Consider the following 18,494-nt stretch of genomic DNA (forward strand, 5'->3'; position numbering starts at 1 on the left):
TACCATTTATGGTATAACAAGGGGACATTGCCTTCTAATATGGAGTAGGGTTTCTATCGAGTCACGTGATCAAGGTTAAGACCAATCAGCGTAAAATATCAAAGGATGTAAACATCAGTTTTACACAAAGACAAAAATAGAATGAAACTACAGCTTCCAATTACAAATTTACATATACTGTACACAAAACTGGAAAGTGAGGCCACTCCCTCACTTTACAGATCTAAACATTTAGACTTGTTAAATAAAATATAGCGAGTTTATTGTGTGCAGCAGATGTGCTGTGTATATAATAGACAATAGTGCGACATCTTCATTTCTCCTTCAGGTATTTTGCGTTTGTGTGTTCTATTTTTCGTTTTCTCTGTAAAATGAGTTTGATCAAGAATCTTGGTACCATAAAGAAGCTTGGGTTGAATGGAAAAGGCTATACTAAATTGGTCATCAGCGTAAACTTACCTTTCTGGACTAAATATCTCCAATTTAACGTTTGGAGTAAGGATCTTTTATTTAATTCTGCAGAGAAAAAACAGTTCCAGTTAGAGGATCAAGTGGAGGTAAAATATTATTACAATGGTGACTTCCCGCAGCTTACAAGTCTAACCAAAACATGCTTGGAATACTGTCCCGTTTGTTATAGTGGTTTGGAAGAAATCGAGAGCCAGAGAATGGAGTGCGGCGGCTGCAGCATAACTCCTAACGATGAACGGAGAGAGCGAACAAATGATGTGATGACCTTGATCGCGTGCACTGAAAAACAATATCGGTATTCAGTGGGTTACAAGTTAAAACTATCATACCCAGAATGGGACTCCTCGTTCATCACTGTTGTGTTTCCTAACAAGTTGTTCCTCTACTCAAAGATACCTCATTTGGAAGTTGGGAAACTCTACAAAGTCGTGGGTTGGAAGGGTGGAAATTTATTCGATTTACTCGATATATGTGAAGTTGACAATTAATGTAACCAACCCAAATTTAGGTGGTAACATTGAGTTTTATTTTATTGAATTGAAGTTAAATATACATATGTAGCTTTATTTCTCAGTGATACGATTGTTTTATTTGTTCCTCTCAAATTCGACAAAACTGAATCGCAAACGTCGTCCCATGCATACAAAAATCACGAAGTACAATAATTTTATATCAAATGTAAACAAACAAATTTTAATTTCCGTATCGATCATTGCACATTCAACTTTGGGCAACACACACGCAAGATAAATTGAAAATGAAATTAATTTACGAGTCAGTATAAACTTAAAAAAGTGGTCCCAATGGGGAAGAGGTCAGACGGGATTCGAACCCGTATGTTCCCGCTTGGGAAAGTTACCATTGACTTACTAACCTGAAGACCCATCAGGACCACTGTAAAAAGAAAAATGTTGCTATACTTATAATCATACTTTAAGTGTTGTGTCAGATCACGTGAACAAGGTGTGAACCATACATTGCTGTTAATTACTACACTGTTACCAGCTGTTATACCAGTGATTTGATAACGTATTGCTTATGATTGAGAATAACTCGTCAACTCATCAGTGAATAAAAATTACAAGTGTCCGCGCGCGCGCGCGCGCACAGTTACGCTATCTGACAGATGTTGTCTATCCTTAAATGTTTGGCGCTCGTATATAGCTATGCTTCAAGTTCCAGTTAGATACATGTGCAGAATGCGCGGCGCAACACAGTAGAGTGACGTTCTACAATTACGCTATACAGACCCTATATAAACAAAATTGATTGATTAATATTCATATTTATTACTATTTACATAAGTTACATACACACTCATATTTCGTTTGCGCGCGTGATCGTAGCATGGTAACGCTTTTACAATACTCTGAACCAAAATATGTAAAATCTAAAGCAGTAAACCCTGATCATGAAATCGAGAACATTTATTTTTCTTTAGACTTACGAATACCAAAACATTTTTACGCGTGTACTAAGTCTGAAGTTCGTTCATTTGATAAGATTACGCAAACACCTAACAAATTTAGCAAAAGTTTGCCAAAGTTTGGACTAACTGAGTGCCTTAAAATATTTAACCTTGAGCTAGAATCACAAAAACCGTGGCTAAACCAAGAATTTAAGAATTTATACACAAAGAAGAAACCCAAAAGAGTTCGTATAAGAATACTTGAAATCGAAAGCAGTGTATACGAACTACCTTATTGTAGGAGAAATAATCCAATTCTGATTCCCGAATCGGGTCGACTGCACGCGCCCCACTGCAAAAACACCAATCAAGAAACTGTTGATGTTATTGGTGACCGTACTTTTCAAAATAGACAATTCCATTTACAGGATATTAAACAAAGGATAAGCCAGTTGCAAGCTGCAAGCACACCTGAATGTTAAACGAGTTACCTACCAGCTAGAAGCAACGTCTCTTGTTTAATGAGAAACTTCACATTTTCCCCTCAGTTATTCTATAAAAGCGTTCCTGCTATCTCATAGTTTAGTTCCATATCGTGTGTGACATCATCATCATGATCAAGTCTACAATGGATGAAATAAAAACAAGTTTAATTGTTTCTGGACGAGGGAAAATAATAAAAACCATGTTTGATCGACCCTTGTCTGTTCAGGGGAAATCTATTCGACTAAAATCTGTGAACTTTCCGATTCCACAGAACCAACCTATCCGATATACATTTTCTGTAAAAGATGTTGCAGGAACCATTCATACTCTTTCTCTACCACCAGAGAACTGGTATTGGTCTGAAGACATATTGAAAACAATGTATACAGTTTTGTGTGAGCTCTACGATTCTCTAGATTTTAACAACTCACAAACTCACATTATCGACAGCGAGTCCCAAGATGTTGAAATAGTCAACTACAGCAAACCAAGATTCGTATCTGTACCGTATACAGCAATATATTACGGAGAAAGCGGTCTGAAGATTGTGCCAGACCAATCGTCTCAGAGTGTATTCTCATTATTTGTGAAGAGAGAAAATCGTTCTAATGATAAAAGACTTGCGTATATACCTCATATACCTTATTCATCTAGTACTCAGCAAGACACTGAAAACGAATTAAATAGTACTCAAGCTGTGTACTTGTTTTGTGATGCTATCAGACCCATATATTTTGGAAGAAGTAAAAGACAAATACTAGATGTGATAAATATGTCACGTGATGGTAATTACTTTAGTAATTCCCAAGGTGAATTTCACGAATTTGCGGTTGATGAATTGATGCAGATTAGTTTTTATTTTCAGACGGTTGACGGTCTTGTGATAGGTTTTGACGATCCGGTAGTCATCCATTTCTTAATAAGCTAGACATATTAAATTATATAATTGAACAGGCGTCCAAATCAAATTACACAAAGTAACCTACTTCATACTTGATACATGAATCTATGTTGGTCCTCACTTATTTTTCATGTAATCAGACAGTGTTCCGTTTTGTTGTAAGAAAAAAGACCTACTTAAGGAGTGACACAAAGGACGACTCTCATTAACCTATTAAACAATGGACTTCCCCAGCGAAATTAATCTCGATGTTGAGGATGAATACAAGTCTATCTACAAAAAGCATTACCAGACAATTCGTACAAGAGTTACTAAAGGTCGTCTTAGAACGGTGTACCATTTTCTCGTCACTGGCGATTACTCACGGAATAAAGCTAAAGAATATATTTCAGAAATTGATATAGAATTAAATCGTAATAATGCCTACAAAATCAACGTGGCTTTCGGCTTTATTCTGAGGAATCATCGCACAGGTGATTTGAGGTTCTTTCATCCGTCACAAAATTCAATGCTATACGAATTACCAATGAAGGTAAAAAATAGAAAAGATATAAAAAAGATCCTTGATGACTTGGAAAGTGAAGATGCTAGAGCTTACGCAATGGCTCATAGACCCTCGACTGTATGGAGAATGGAGAAAATTGTTTGTGTTCGCTTCGATGTTTATAAATTGGCGACGCAAGTGACATAAACTTTCATTTACGTTTTTGTTCAGTTACGTTTCGTGTCAAAATTATGGATTTACCGAGTTATGTTGCTTATCGTATGTATTGTGATGTTAATGCGATACCAAGTCGCTACAACATAACATTTGAGAAGGTCTTCAGGGAGTTAACGGATTTTTCTCTTGCTTACACTAAGCAATACGCTGCCCAATTGTTTCATAAAATTCCAGGAAACCGAACCTCTATTGATGAGTTACTTACAGATACGAAGAACATTTTCACGGGTATTGTAAAAGAATTGGAGACTGTCGATAGTGTACTGGCGATTCAAAGTCTATTTATTGCATCATATTATCTGATGATCAAATACAAGAGTAATCCTCAAATGTGTGGACATGTGTCATTTTGGTTTGATGTTTTTACATACAAATCAAAAGGTTGGGACAAAATGTTGAGTAACCCTCGTGGTAACACTAACTCTGTCACGTGACGTCATAGACTCGTCCTATAAAACAGAGGCGTGACAGTAAAACTCTCATTTCTGTGTATTACGTTTGTGTTTGTCATGACTTTGAAACTAAGTAATTCTAGCAGCAGAACCTGGCTGGGTTATGTGACAGCTGAGATTGTGCAAAGATGCATAACAATGTGCGTTGAAGAATGCTTGGCCTGCAGAAACGGTGTTATCAGTCCACTTTTACATTTTCACAACGAGTTGAGTTTGATGGATAAAATTCGCCGATACTTGGGGCGTGTTGTCATTGATCTTGAGTATCTTTTCGATCAATTCATTTTACAATTTGGATGGTTTGCCCTAAATCGAAGAGACTACATTCAACTGGCAGAAATCTTTCTTAATGTCAACACACCTGAAGCAATAATGTATGGAAAGTACATCACACATCAAAACGATCACGCCATTTATGGAAAACAAGATTCTAGATCGGCTGCTGAATCTATTGTCATAGAAAGTACCTTGGATGGGGCTGTAAAACCCAAACCGACTGAATGCAGCAGTTTAAAGCGACAACCTTCATCTGACAAGAAGCCGATAAAAGCAAAACGCAGTAAAAAGGCTATCACTTCTCAAGATGCTGCTCCAGGGAACAATCTATGATATCACTGAGCGCGAAAAATACACCAGAATTGTGGTCGTTGTGGAAACAGGATTTCAATCTAATGTCTACTTATTTCGGGTGACCGCTGAGTTACAAGATGAAATAGAGTTGGGGGCCGGTGTACTGTTATCTGGTAACTATACAACCCGCGATGGATGCAGGCGATTTGTTTTAGAATCAATAATAAGATGCGAATTCAAGTCATGTGATATTTGTAAGCTTCCATTGACAGCAGAGCAGTGCGTCTTAAAACATGACAATGAAATCCAGCGATTAAAGGGAAAGTGGACAGTCCTATATAAAAACTACTCCCGTGGCTACTTAGAGTTTTTTCTTCAAAAAGATGATATGGTCTTTCCAATAACAATTGCAAGCAAATCATGGTTATATAATTTATTGGATGATATCACAGAAGATGACGTAGTTGAGATAGAAGGGTGGCGACACAAAGACAAAACCATTCTAACGGCTTGTGGGAAAGTTGACTACCGAGATGTTATATAAGGACACTGTTTACTTTTAGAATCTCATTAAGTTTCAAGATGCGAAATATATTATTGAATTTTTCTTTAGTGATTGTTGTCGTATTAACTGTAGAATTGTCCAAATTTGAAAATTTTAAGATTTCATTTGATCCAAAATGTCTTGAGTATTTTCTGTTTAACGGTTCGAGCAATTACGCGTATTTTCATCATAGAAATGGACAATTTGAGCTGTGGTTAGGTCAGAATGAAATAAATTATGCACTCTACACAGCTAGAAACAGTTCAACGCTCCTTTTCGAGTGGAATGGTTTATCACCGAAAGTAAATCACCAAAAAATGAAACTCGTGCTTTACGAAGGAACTATTCACCGCCCAATGAAATTTGACTCCGAGTATTACCTATGTAACCTTACTAGCGTGATAGGGGGTGACTCTGAATACCACGATCCTCTGGTTCATGTCGAACCTTTCTCGTATAAATGCAAGCCTCGATTAGATTTTGGTCTAATTTTTGCATTGGTAATAATATCAACGGCTAGTTTGCTTCTGTTGCTATACACTAAAAATGAATCTATCAAAACTCTACTTAGATCTAGGCTTTCCCGGATCATACAGTGGTGCCGACAAATTTTTTCGAGAAGTGAAGAAAGTATATCCCAAAGTGACGAAGAAGGAAATTTCACATACTCTACGTAAATTAGATGCTTACACTTTACATAAAAAAGCTATTCGCCCTAAACGATTTCGGAAAACATGGACCCACGCACCAAAAGATCTTTGGCAAATTGATTTATTGGACTTTCAAAAATTTAAAGGAGAAAATGACGATATAAGATATTTGTGTGTCGTTATTGATTGTTTTTCGAGATTTGTTTGGGTCAAAACTTTAAAGGATAAGTCAGCAAAGTCGATTGTTAAAGCACTCGCTCTGTTAATAATGACTGAAAGACCTAAACGTCTCATGTGTGACCGGGGCTCCGAATTTTTTAATGTTGATGTTAATAGAATGTTAGAGGCTTTTGGTCCCAAGATGTACTACGTTTATTCGCAAACGAAAGCATCTTTGGTAGAAAGGGTACAGAGGACATTACGAGGGAAAATAGGAAGACTATTTACAAAAAATAAGAATAACAATTGGGTCAACCATATTGACGATTTGGTGTATGCCTACAATAATAGTTACCACTCGTCAATAAAAATGAAACCAGCAAAAGTTTCTGAAAAGGATTACGTCAGAATACGCTTACGGTTATATCCTGGCTTTAAAACAGAGCCAGCAAAATTTAAAGTAGGACAAAAAGTGCGAATTATAGCATACAAGAGAGATTTTGCTAAAGAGTATGAAGAGCGTTGGACGAACGAAATATTTCGTATAAAAGCATTACTTGATACGCAACCGAAAACATTCTTACTTGAAGATAAAGATAAAGAACCTGTACTAGGATCTTTCTACAGTGAGGAGCTCCAGAATGTCGATTAAATTTATTGCAAATTCAAATATCTTGGTGATTGGTTCAAGTGGATCAGGCAAGACTACTGCTGTATTGAGGATTGTTCGCGAGAAGCTGATTGACCCGATGCCTAGTAAGATATTTTACTTGTATGGTGCTTATCAAGAAGAGTTCGAAAACTGGCAAAAAGATAAATCAAACCCACCAATAACATTTGTGAAAGGTCTCGATCTTAGTGTAATTGATAAATATAAGGGGCCAAAACTCCTTATTTGTGATGACCTCATTCTCGAACTGAATAGAGCACTTGCACAACACTTCATAGCAGGATCGTCACACAAGAACACAACTACAATCTTTATATCTCACAGTTTGTTCCTGAATAATGAACTCTATAGGTTGATATCTAATAATAGTCAGTATCTGCTTCTTTTCAAAAATAAGAGAAATTTTTCACAAGTTGCCAGATTAGGTAGACAAATTTTGGGAACGAGACAAGAGTTGCTACTCTCAGCCTATAAATATGTGAAACCGTTTGATTTCGTATTACTTTCGTTTCACCCACTTGTACCAGAGGAGCTGTTAGTTACGACTGATTACTTTGAACAATGCCCAAGCGTATTCACATGAGTATTAAATCACACCATGGAGCATTAAAGATGCTGTCAAAAGCTAAAAGAAACAATGCCGTCATTATTCTAAAAAACACCCCGGATATGCATAAAGCAATCAAGGCTTTATGTCGATACATTTTAAATGGCACTTTACGACTTGAGAAAAAGCACGTAAAGAAACTAAAACCTCACCGAAAATTCATCAAGTCACTGGCTAAGGGTACCAACAAATCTATAAATACCAAGGTACAAAAAGGCGGCTCAATATTTCAAACTATATTGAAGACGGTGCTGCCTCTTATCCCGGCAATATTATGAGATTTCTATTGGTTTCAGCAGATCAACCGTCTATCAGGAAAAGCATTGACGTCCCAGACCGACTTGTTCAGAAAGATAAGATTAATGTGAAAAAATCAAAGTCTAAAAAACGCACTGCTTCTAATGTAAAGAGATTAGGATCTAAAATTAAGAGAGTAGACTCTAAAATACAGACTACGGGCTCTATAAATAAACCAAATCAAACCTCAAAACCTATTATTCGAAAAAATGGAGCAGTACATCACCGTGACAAGCGGAGACTCCCCGAGTAGATTTTCTTCAAGCTTCAATAGCGTAATCAATCTCACAGATGGATATGAAATTGCCGTCAAAAGCATATACCATGCGCCAATATTCAATGTAACCGAAAAAAATAACAGTTTTGCAGTCATCAAAGGTGGAAAAATCTCACTTTTCGAAATTCCAAATGGCTTTTATGATAGATCATGCGAAATTTTAAGGGCCGCCTACAAAGTAATGAATCGAACTTTTGATGGCGATTATGATGGAAAAAGATCAAATTTAAAGGATCCTCCAACTTTTGAGATCGATTTGAATGGTCGGAATATTTTGAAGTTGTCCCAGAGAACAGAAAATTTCTCATTTGATGAAAAATCTCCTCTCTTTGAAATCTTTGGGTGTTATAAAGATACAGCTGACAAGAATAAGATTGAAGTTGACGATTACCCACTGAAAACCACAGTCGTATGTGGTCTCCTTTATTCGAGCGTGGTGAAAGATTCCATAATCAATAATACATTTGCGAGATTGATGACCTGTATTCCGTTACGATCCAAAAAGGGGTACAGCTTCCACGAATTTCAGAATCCAAGCTACAAGCCACTTTCCGTAAGTTCTTTCACAGACCTGAGTTTCATTATCACAGACCAAAATGGTGAGGACGTCAAATTTGACCATTCATCGGGATGCGGATCTGTTTGTGATTCAATTACGAATGTGGACTATCCCACTATCTTAAACTTACACATTAGAAAACCTCAATTCTAATTGTTGATTCGTAGCTATATAAGTAGGTGAACATTTCATTTGCAATTAATTATTGAACTGTCCTGACAGAATGCGTCAAACTTATACACCAAACCGCTCATCGGAGCAAGCTTTCAAAAACGCTTTGAATAACGACTTGGGAGTCTATCATTTTAATAATCAGACCGGGTTCGGAATCGGCGGTTTTCTGAAAAAGATGTTTAAACAAGTCGTGCCAATAGGTAAGTCACTTTTAAGAAGTGGCATCGAATTAGCCAAACCAGAGCTTCAAAAATTAGCAGTTAAGGGTATCGAAAAAGGAGCAAATTACGGAGTCAGGAAATTGGGAAATGCCATCTCCACAGATAAGATCAACAAAAACGCCAAAAAACCGAAATACGGGACGCTCTCCTAGGCTATATAAAGCCAGTTGTAAGCTGGCTCTCATTCTTGACTCAACACTAACAGCACGATGACCAAATATGTTAAATCTGTGGAGGCTCTGCCTTCAAATTTACACCTTTGGGAAACAATTCACACACAAACTGGAATTGTTGAAACAAAGACTATCGATATTTTTCCGACAACATCTATTGAAGCTTCTGACACTTTGACGTTTATAATTCCGGCAATGTCAAAAATGATGCTGCAAAATGTTCAAATTGTGAGTGAAATTCGTGTCTTGACGGCGGCCGACGCAAATCCTGCAGCAAATCATCCGGTCAGTACTCTCCCGCACTTGGCAGCTGCATTATACAGGAATGTTGAAATTACTGCTGGATCCGCCTCCTTAGTTCAATCATTCGATAATGCTTATGCTATTTCGAAGTTCTGGGAAACCACTTTGAACACACGATCGGGTTGTCACCCTCATTTACACTCCAAAGAAGGATACTGGATCGATACTGTTAAAACTAAGGCTCATTCTGAAGACGTTGCTTTCTTCCCTGATGCAGATACAGCTGTTGTGAATGGTGGTGGACAAGATAGAGCTAAAAACATAGCTCTAGGTAAAAAGGTCTGCCTAGTTTCTGACCTCGATGCTAGCATATTCAAACAGGACAAGCTACTTCCGTCAGAATTGGAGATGCAAGTGACACTAACCAAAAATTATTCAGAGTTCATTCTCCTATCTCCCGACAATCATACAGACAAAGTGAAGTTCGATAAAATAATGTTACGCTGCACGTTTCAGAGACCACAGGACGCTGTCTTAAACATAATTGAACAGAGGCTGAAAAAAGAAAATGCCATTTATCATACCGACAAGAGCGTTTTGAGTTTTCATTCTATTCCAGAAGGAGCAGCGGATCTGACTGTATCATCGATATTTGGCTCAACACTACCACACTCTTTTTTAATTGGTGTCCAGGATCGTGCGAGTTTTGGGAAAACTCGCTCCAAAAACGCATTCTCATTACATCCCCTAAAGTCACTGCAGGTATACGTTAATGGGCGTGAACATTTTCCACGTAACGTTGAACGTATAGGAAACGACGACTACACATACATGTGGGACGCTTTTCTCAATCAATCCGGATATATTAATAGCGGTGATAATCTTCTACAGCATTATTATGGAGCGTATCCAGCCCAATTCATTGATTTGAGTCAAGACGCTAGTGGCGGGAATCAGAAAGCCCTGAATTTACAAAGAAGCGGAACTGTGCGACTCCAGCTAGAGTTCCCAGAAGCCGCTCCAGCAGGGAGGGTTTTGATGGTTTTAGCCTGGTATGATGAAATTATAGAGGTGACAAACGATCGTCAGGTAATCGTGATATAAGCCTCCATTTATGGTATATAAGCAATGAATCTGTCATTGATGTACTTACCATATGGATACGCTAGAGATTGACAAAACATTAGCTGACGTCAGTCATTTTCGGGGCGCTTTTGCGTACGACATTTTACCACCAAAACTTGATGAAGATTTTAGTTTGGTGGTTAATACTGGTAATTCGTCGTCACCTGGTGACCACTGGCTGGTGTTACAGCGCAAACACGGGAGGATTTACTTTATCGACAGTTATGGACGAAATTACAACGACGCTACTTTTGAAGCTAATTTTACCATAGCAATAAAAAGTTACATCGGGGATGAGACTATCTCACGTAACAGAAAGTGGTTGCAGCGTTTAACTTCAAACGCTTGCGGTGCTTATTGTGTTTATTTCATTAGAGAGCTGAGCAAGCGTAGTTTTAAATCCTGTCTGTCTGTATTTAGTGTACATTTAGCGGAAAATGATAAGCTTGTTTCAAATTATTTAGACGAAATTCGGTGACGTTGAATCTTGAAAAGCATTTCTTTCAGTGTCAATTAGTATGTAGAATAGTTGAATTATTTGAAAATCTATACGAGTCTTTTATTGCAAAACAAAAAACAAATGAGTTCAAAACAATCTACACCAAAATTATCATAAAAACAGAAAATTCTGAGATATGTTGTACTCATACCGTCAGCTAAAACTAATCCGAGTCACATAAATTAAATTACTGGTGGACACCGATCCATGTAACCCTTATCAAGATGCTTTTTGTACTGTTCACCTTGTAAGATCTGTAAACTGAGCGACCTAGAGTTGAACAGTGTGATTATTGCTCGTCTAGTGTCTACAATGTACAGCACTAGCTGCAGGTCCACTAATAACTGGCAAAGTAAGTTTACACTATGAATATAATATCACATAGCTTTTTACCGCTGCTACGTGTATTCTCGTGGTAATGTAACTTGTAGTTGATATTTTGAAGTTTAGAGCACACTATATTTTTAATAGCTGAGTGTACTCGGTTTGCTGACGCCAGGTGTCTTTCTAACGTTCCTCAATCTTGACCAATAATCGGATGAGACAGTTTAGCAGGCCCCTCCCTGAGGGAGTGGCCTCACTTTCCAGATCTAAACATTCATTTAAATAAAATGACGTCAGAGCCTTTGAAAAGTGGAGCAGACCACTCCCTCACTTTACAGATCTAAACATTTAGACTTGTTAAATAAAATATAGCGAGTTTATTGTGTGCAGCAGATGTGCTGTGTATATAATAGACAATAGTGCGACATAGCTTTATAAATTCAAGATCGTTCGGAGCTCTGCATTGTGCTATAGCTTTTTGTTAAACTGCTGACTCTCATCTGTTGGACACTATTCCCGTTTAACTCCTCGTCAATCTTCTACATTACAATCAAGTAATCATGAACCCATCTGTAAGTGAGATTCTACTTTAGACATATTTTTCTTTATTTTTGTGTGGGTTGATTTTGTGTGACATCTAAAGACGTATATATAAATTCGCAGTGTTGCTTGAGGTATAGGCGACTAAAAATCTTTTTGATGAAGCCTACACAGTGTTGAAGTTTCTATCTATTTTCCAGGACAGGTCCAGCTCCCGGTTCAGTAAGAGACATCGTGAAACTTGCCCTAAATGTGGGGCGGCTATAACCATTACTTGCTCGTCGGCCTTGGAGGCTCATCAAGCGTCCCAAAGCTGCCAAATAGTCAACTGTAACATCTGTCATATGTCATACCCTTTCCTAAATCATATCGAACACGGAACAACTCATGCGAGGGAATCTCGCCACATCGGTGCTGCTTGGGGATCGACGGCTGAAGACTCATTTGTAGTGCCAGATTTTGTGATCGAGGAGGATTATCGGGAGCTGTATGTGCGTCATGAGAAATACATAAAACCGTCTAGGTCGATGAAGGCTCTGAGTGCGGTATATAATTTTCAGTTGCATCGTTTGTCGGTCGAGGATATCAAGGAGCATTTGCTCTCTGTTTTCAGAGACCAAAAAACAGCATTTAAATTGAAAATTTCACTTGCATTCATCTTGAAAAACAACGAGGATCAGTCCTTGCATTTTTATTATTCTTCACAGAACAACCAGCTCCTGTTCAGTGATCCGCATTTTGTGGGTAATCTTAATGACTTGAGTACACTGACCCACAAAATTGATGAATTAGATCTGGTTAACCATGTTACATATCCCTGCTCAAAGTTCTCATTTATCCGCATTACTAATGTGACATTTTTCCTATCTAAAGTGTTACGCTGTCCTATTGGATCCGCCACAGAGTTTCCACCCTATCTGAAAAATACTCAAGGTTTGATTAGCTTGGTATCTAACAAAAGAGGAAAACCTTACACTGATAACCTATGTTTCTTTAGGTGTTTGGCTCTGTTCCAGGGAGCCAAGGTGACGGCATTAGAAAAGAAAACAAAGGAGCTGTTTGAGCAGTACATAAGAGACATGCGTCTTGTAGTGTCAGAGTTTGAGGGTGTATCACTCAATGACTTGGAAGATGCTTCTCGAATTTTTGAAATGGGGGTATTTGTATACGCTCAGAATGAGTCTGGTGTCACAGAGCATGTTTTCAGATCCCTGAGAGAGGATAACATCATGTACCTCAACCTGTACAAAAAACACTTTAGTTTCATCAAGGACCTTTGCAAGTTCTCACGCAGTTTTCGATGTACCCATTGCAGTAAACTATTTCCCTCTTCATATCGTCAGCGTAGACACACAGCTACCTGTGATGCAGCCACACGTGACATCTACACAGGGGGTTCATTTGAACCCAATCGAACCATCTTTGATCAGCTTGAAGATTTTGACATTGAGATCCCCGCTGAATTGCGATATTTTCCATATCGAATGTGTTTCGATATTGAATGTGCACTTGTTCGAGACACTGGTGTCGAAAATTCAACAAGAGTAGAGTTTAGCGCTAAACATCTCCTGGCGAGTATCTCAGTGTGTTCAAATGTCCCAGGGTACTTGCAACCCCAGTGTCTGATAACTAATGGCTGTGAAAGGGAGCTGGTAAAACGCTTTATCGCTCTGGTCACTGAGATATCAGGCGAGTCTCATCAGTTAATGAAAGAGCGATTTTCAGATTATTTGACGTCCGTGGACCAAACTGATGACGAAAAATTGGTGGATCGTTTCGAAGAATACTTGCAACAGTTACCCTTGCTCTCATTTTGTGGGCAACGATACGATATTCCTACAATCAAGACACAACTGTTTTCGGTTCTTCTCGAGGCTGAAGACATCAAGTACGTCATTAAGAAGGGCTCAGCCTATTCAGCGATATCAACCGAAAACTTTCTGTTCCTCGACGTCTCAAATTATTTGGCAGCTGGGACGTCCTATGATCAATTCCTAAAGGCCTACGGCGCTAGCGTTCACAAATCCTACTTCCCGTATGAATATTTTGACAGCTTGGAAAAGCTGTCTTCCACCACATTCCCTTCGTACGAGTCCTTCTTCTCGTCCTTAAAAGGAAGGAACACATTGGAACCTACTCCTGGTGAGGTACTGATAGAGGAAGAACAACAGGTAGCTAACCAGTACCCACGATCGGAAGACAGCACCCTGCTGTCCCCAGATCAGGTGGTGGGAGTTGGAATCTACCGGTACGAAAAACTGAGACTCTTGTTTCAAGAGGAGGGGTGGACGTTCGCAGATTTTCTGGCTTATTACAACAACAGGTACAGTAGTTGATCACGTGTTGTGTATTTGATGTTTAAAATTTCATTGTAAACCATGAGTGATTGAAATTGAATTGCGTCGATTTGTCAGTAAAATTGTTAATTTAATCATACTTTTTTACTTTCAGGGACGTAGAGCCATTTTTACAAGCGATAGAGAATCAGACTCAGTACTACGAAGAGCGTGGGGTAGACATTTTCAAGCAGGCAATCTCAGGTTAATAATTCAAGTTCAGATGCCAGTATACAGTATTGAAACCAGTTGATAAATTTTAGTTTCAATTGAATATTCATTTTTGAAGTTTCTCTAGCTTTGGTATTGAAAAGTTGTATCTTCAGTACCCGGTGTCTCCCTGCGTTTAGCGTTCAAAGATGTGAAAGAAAGCTTTCACTTATTCTCGAAACGGCACAGTGACCTGGTGAAGCTGTTTCTGTCTCAAAATGTAGGCATAAGATTAGATGTATCAAATGTCATAAAATATATCAGATTCTTGAGTAACTTGTAAAGTTGTAATAACATTCACATAAGTTGATACACAATTACCCAAGTTTCCGAAAGGGTCTGTTTTCTATTTTAAAGGTCTGTAATCTATTTTACAGGTTGGTGGACCAGCTTTAATCTTTGACCGTTTTCAAGAGGCTGGTGTGACCACAGTTGGACACGATGCACATAATCCTGTCACAAGGAAAATCCTGGGGCTTGGTAAATTAAATATTTATCACATTCAACAAATCAACTGAATGACCAATAGTGTTTTTGTAACTCTGTTGTATATCGACAACAATTTCCATTCGATTTGCTGCTTATTTCAGTAAGCAGTCAATATCGTTCTTGCTTCCGTAAAAGTTATGTAACGTCTCCTTCACATCACATTTCTTACCAATTACTCAATTACAGATGCCAACGCCCTTTATTTATGGTGTACAGCTCAAGAGATGGCCTCCGGGCTATACATTCGAAGAAGGGCGGCTGACAACTTCCGCAAGGAATATCCTAGCCCGATCTCTATGGTGGCAACGGAATGGTTGGCTGATGTTGAGCATCGGGAAAACATCTCAATACAACATGTCAGAAACACAGGGGAGTACAGAATCGGCGCCAGGAGACTCGCTGTCGATGGTTACCACAGGTATGTTTTATGTTTCCTATTCCCATTAGTGAACTACATATGAATTAAGGTTATATTCAAAATAGTTTTGGTGATAACGCGGAAAAAACAACGTATCTTAATTTGTTTTGATTCTAGGGAGACGAACACAGTTTACCAGTTTCAAGGGTGCTATTTCCATGGCTGCCCTTCCTGCAAGAAAGAGAATCGCGACGTCAAAGTCAGCGGCAGAACTTTGAATGAAAAATTCAAAAAGACGAAAGAGATTAGTGATTACATCAGGAAGCTGGGTTATACCCTGGTGGAAATGTGGGAATGCTCGTGGACTCAATACAAGACTGGGCATGAAATTCACAACCGCTACGTCTATACCACTGAACACCTGTTTAGAATGACTAAAGACAGGATACTCGAAGAAATCTTGAACGGACACCTATTTGGTGCGGTTCAATGTGACTTGAGGGTTCCTGATCACCTCAAGGCTCACTATGCAGAAATGCCTCCTATCTTTAAAAATACCACCGTGACGGCAGATGATATCGGTGAACATATGACTGAATTCCTCCGTTCAACGGGGAAATCTTTCAAGCCGACTCGATATTTAATCGGGTCAATGTTTGCCGAGAAGATTCTGATAATCACGCCGTTATTGATTTGGTACGTTCAGCATGGGCTTGAGGTGACGGATATCCATCAAGTCATAGAATTCGCACCCAGCAGGTGCTTCAAATCCTTTGCTGACAACGTATCGGAAGACAGGAGGGCTGGTGATCAAGATCCGGCCTTGAGAGTTGTAGCTGAGACCAGTAAACTAATAGGTAGATAAATAGCTACATTTTCATTAGCTTATGTCTCTTGACGCGATCTCAATATTCCTTTACTGCCTGATCAAACTTATGATCACGTTTACATTCGAGCACCTGCTTTTAGATTCCAAGTGTTCAAATATCGTTTATCTCAGGGAACAGCTTCTATGGATATACGATAATGAACAAGAGCAAGCACGTCAAGGTGGACGTAGTGGATCAGGAGACTGCCGCAGATCTCATTAACGGCCCCCGCTTCTCCGCCTTGGATGAGCTTTCAGATAACTGCTACGAGGTAATTTTAATTTGTCTTACCGTAATTATTGTTGCCTACATTTACTGTGATCTGCAGTTTGAATCCTCATGGTTGATTTCATCGATTTCATATGAATGTAGTCCTAATAGTGTCTTCTATAGGTAACATCGAGAAAGAAGAGTATACGTCACAATCTTCCTATCCAGATTGGTTTTTTCGTTTACTCCTATGCAAAGTTAAGAATGCTCTCTTTTTACTTTGATGTGCTCGTGAGTTACATCCCTCGACCGTACTTCTCTCTTTGTGAGATGGATACGGGTAAGTTCAAATAATCTATAATCTAATCGATACATTCCGTACAAAACGATCAAAACTGTGACATTGGCTAAAACCTGAAATACGGTCTTCTGTTCATTTTGTGCGCTGACGCAAAATTATTTTTTGTAGTGTTCTTCGCGCTAAAGTCGTGTAATGCGCGCGCACGCACGTTCCATTTTGCTGTAAATACAATAAATTCTTCGTACTGATCGTTTTCGAATTTTCAGACTCGCTGTACATGGCACTTGCAGCTGACACGCTGGATGAGCTCATAAAACCTGAGCTCAGGCAAGATTGGACTCAGATAAAGTTGCAGTGGTTTCCTCGTACAGATACCGAAGAACACGCGGCTTACGATAGGAGGACGCCAGGTGAGTGGTCTGCTGTGTTGTTTAACTTTATTATTATTTTGACAAGTTTAATGTCACTTTGATTTTATCTTGAAAGTTTCGCGAGGGTTATTCATTATTGTATACAAAATGTATCTCGGTATTCTCTGCGGTTGGTGTCGCGTCGGTAGTATAATTGTCGTTTACTTTCAGGGTTATTCAAAGTAGAGTGGAGCGGAGGTGGCTTTGTTGGACTTTCGGCTAAAACCTATTTCTGTTTCGAACCTGATGCCAAACAGAAAGAGAAGTGTTCAACAAAAGGCATCAACAAGGCAGCTCAGGTCACTATAGAGCATTTCCGTTCAGTTCTGCAAACGAAGCAAAGTGTCAGCTCAACAAACAGAGGCTTCATAGTCAAGAACAACACCATGTTGAGCTATCGAATGGAAAGAAAGGGCTTGAGCTACTTTTACTGTAAAAGGAAGATACTTGATGACGGCATCAGTACCACTTTTTTAGACATTTGATGTGTCTCACATCGGTTTTGTGTACAGTATATGTAAATTTGTAATTGGAAGCTGTAGTTTCATTCTATTTTTGTCTTTGTATAAAACTGATGTTTACATCCTTTGATATTTTACGCTGATTGGTCTTAACCTTGATCACGTGACTCGATAGAAACCCTACTCCATATTAGAAGGCAATGTCCCCTTGTTATACCATAAATGGTAATCTGTAGTTCGATCACCTGTGGTCGACTACCTGTGATCACGTGACACCGCCAACTAGTCAACCAGATTCACAAAAACGAATATAAATCACGTGACACTGCCTTAATGACCAATCAGAGGCTCTCTTTTACACCACGTGACAACTGTGTAGAATAGATATTTTTTGCAGCAATATAAATCACGTGACACTGCCTTAATGACCAATCAGAGGCTCTCTTTTACACCACGTGACAACTGTGCAGAATAGATATTTTGCAGCAATATAAATCACGTGACACTGCCTTAATGACCAATCAGAGGCTATCTTTTACACCACGTGACAACTGTGCAGAATAGATATTTTTTGCAGCCAAATCAGCACATACATTACTACTGACGTTGTCTGTAGAAGGACGTTGCAACGACTTCCGTTGTTCCGTTCAGACGAGACCAAAGGTGATCTCATATCTGTCCAGTTCTGCTCATTTCTTCTTCATTCTTGATGTTATATATAAGTAAATAAATCCTAACATCTATTACACGCTTCGACATTAAAATATACCCAACAAAGA

At 38.7% G+C, this 18,494-nt stretch overlaps 2 protein-coding genes across 2 annotated transcripts in view; both read left to right on the top strand.

The window, feature by feature from the left end:
* Window positions 1-18,494, top strand: part of LOC134820387 (uncharacterized) — a 97,581-nt gene that overhangs the window by 61,338 nt on the left and 17,749 nt on the right. The gene's annotated exons all lie outside the window — the stretch shown is intronic.
* LOC134820563 (uncharacterized) lies at window positions 11,882-17,825 on the top strand. The gene is made up of 11 exons (XM_063831009.1): window positions 11,882-12,103; window positions 12,272-14,394; window positions 14,523-14,611; window positions 14,734-14,837; window positions 14,995-15,097; window positions 15,293-15,524; window positions 15,642-16,321; window positions 16,465-16,604; window positions 16,727-16,883; window positions 17,111-17,254; window positions 17,426-17,825. The coding sequence occupies exons 1-11, from the start codon at window positions 12,092-12,094 to the stop codon at window positions 17,737-17,739; spliced, it is 4,098 nt and encodes a 1,365-aa protein (XP_063687079.1). The 5' UTR covers window positions 11,882-12,091; the 3' UTR covers window positions 17,740-17,825.

The sequence above is a fragment of the Bolinopsis microptera genome, chromosome 9 (genome assembly GCF_026151205.1).
Source record: "Bolinopsis microptera isolate Bmic1 chromosome 9, MBARI_Bmic_1.0, whole genome shotgun sequence".
Taxonomy (NCBI): domain Eukaryota; kingdom Metazoa; phylum Ctenophora; class Tentaculata; order Lobata; family Bolinopsidae; genus Bolinopsis; species Bolinopsis microptera.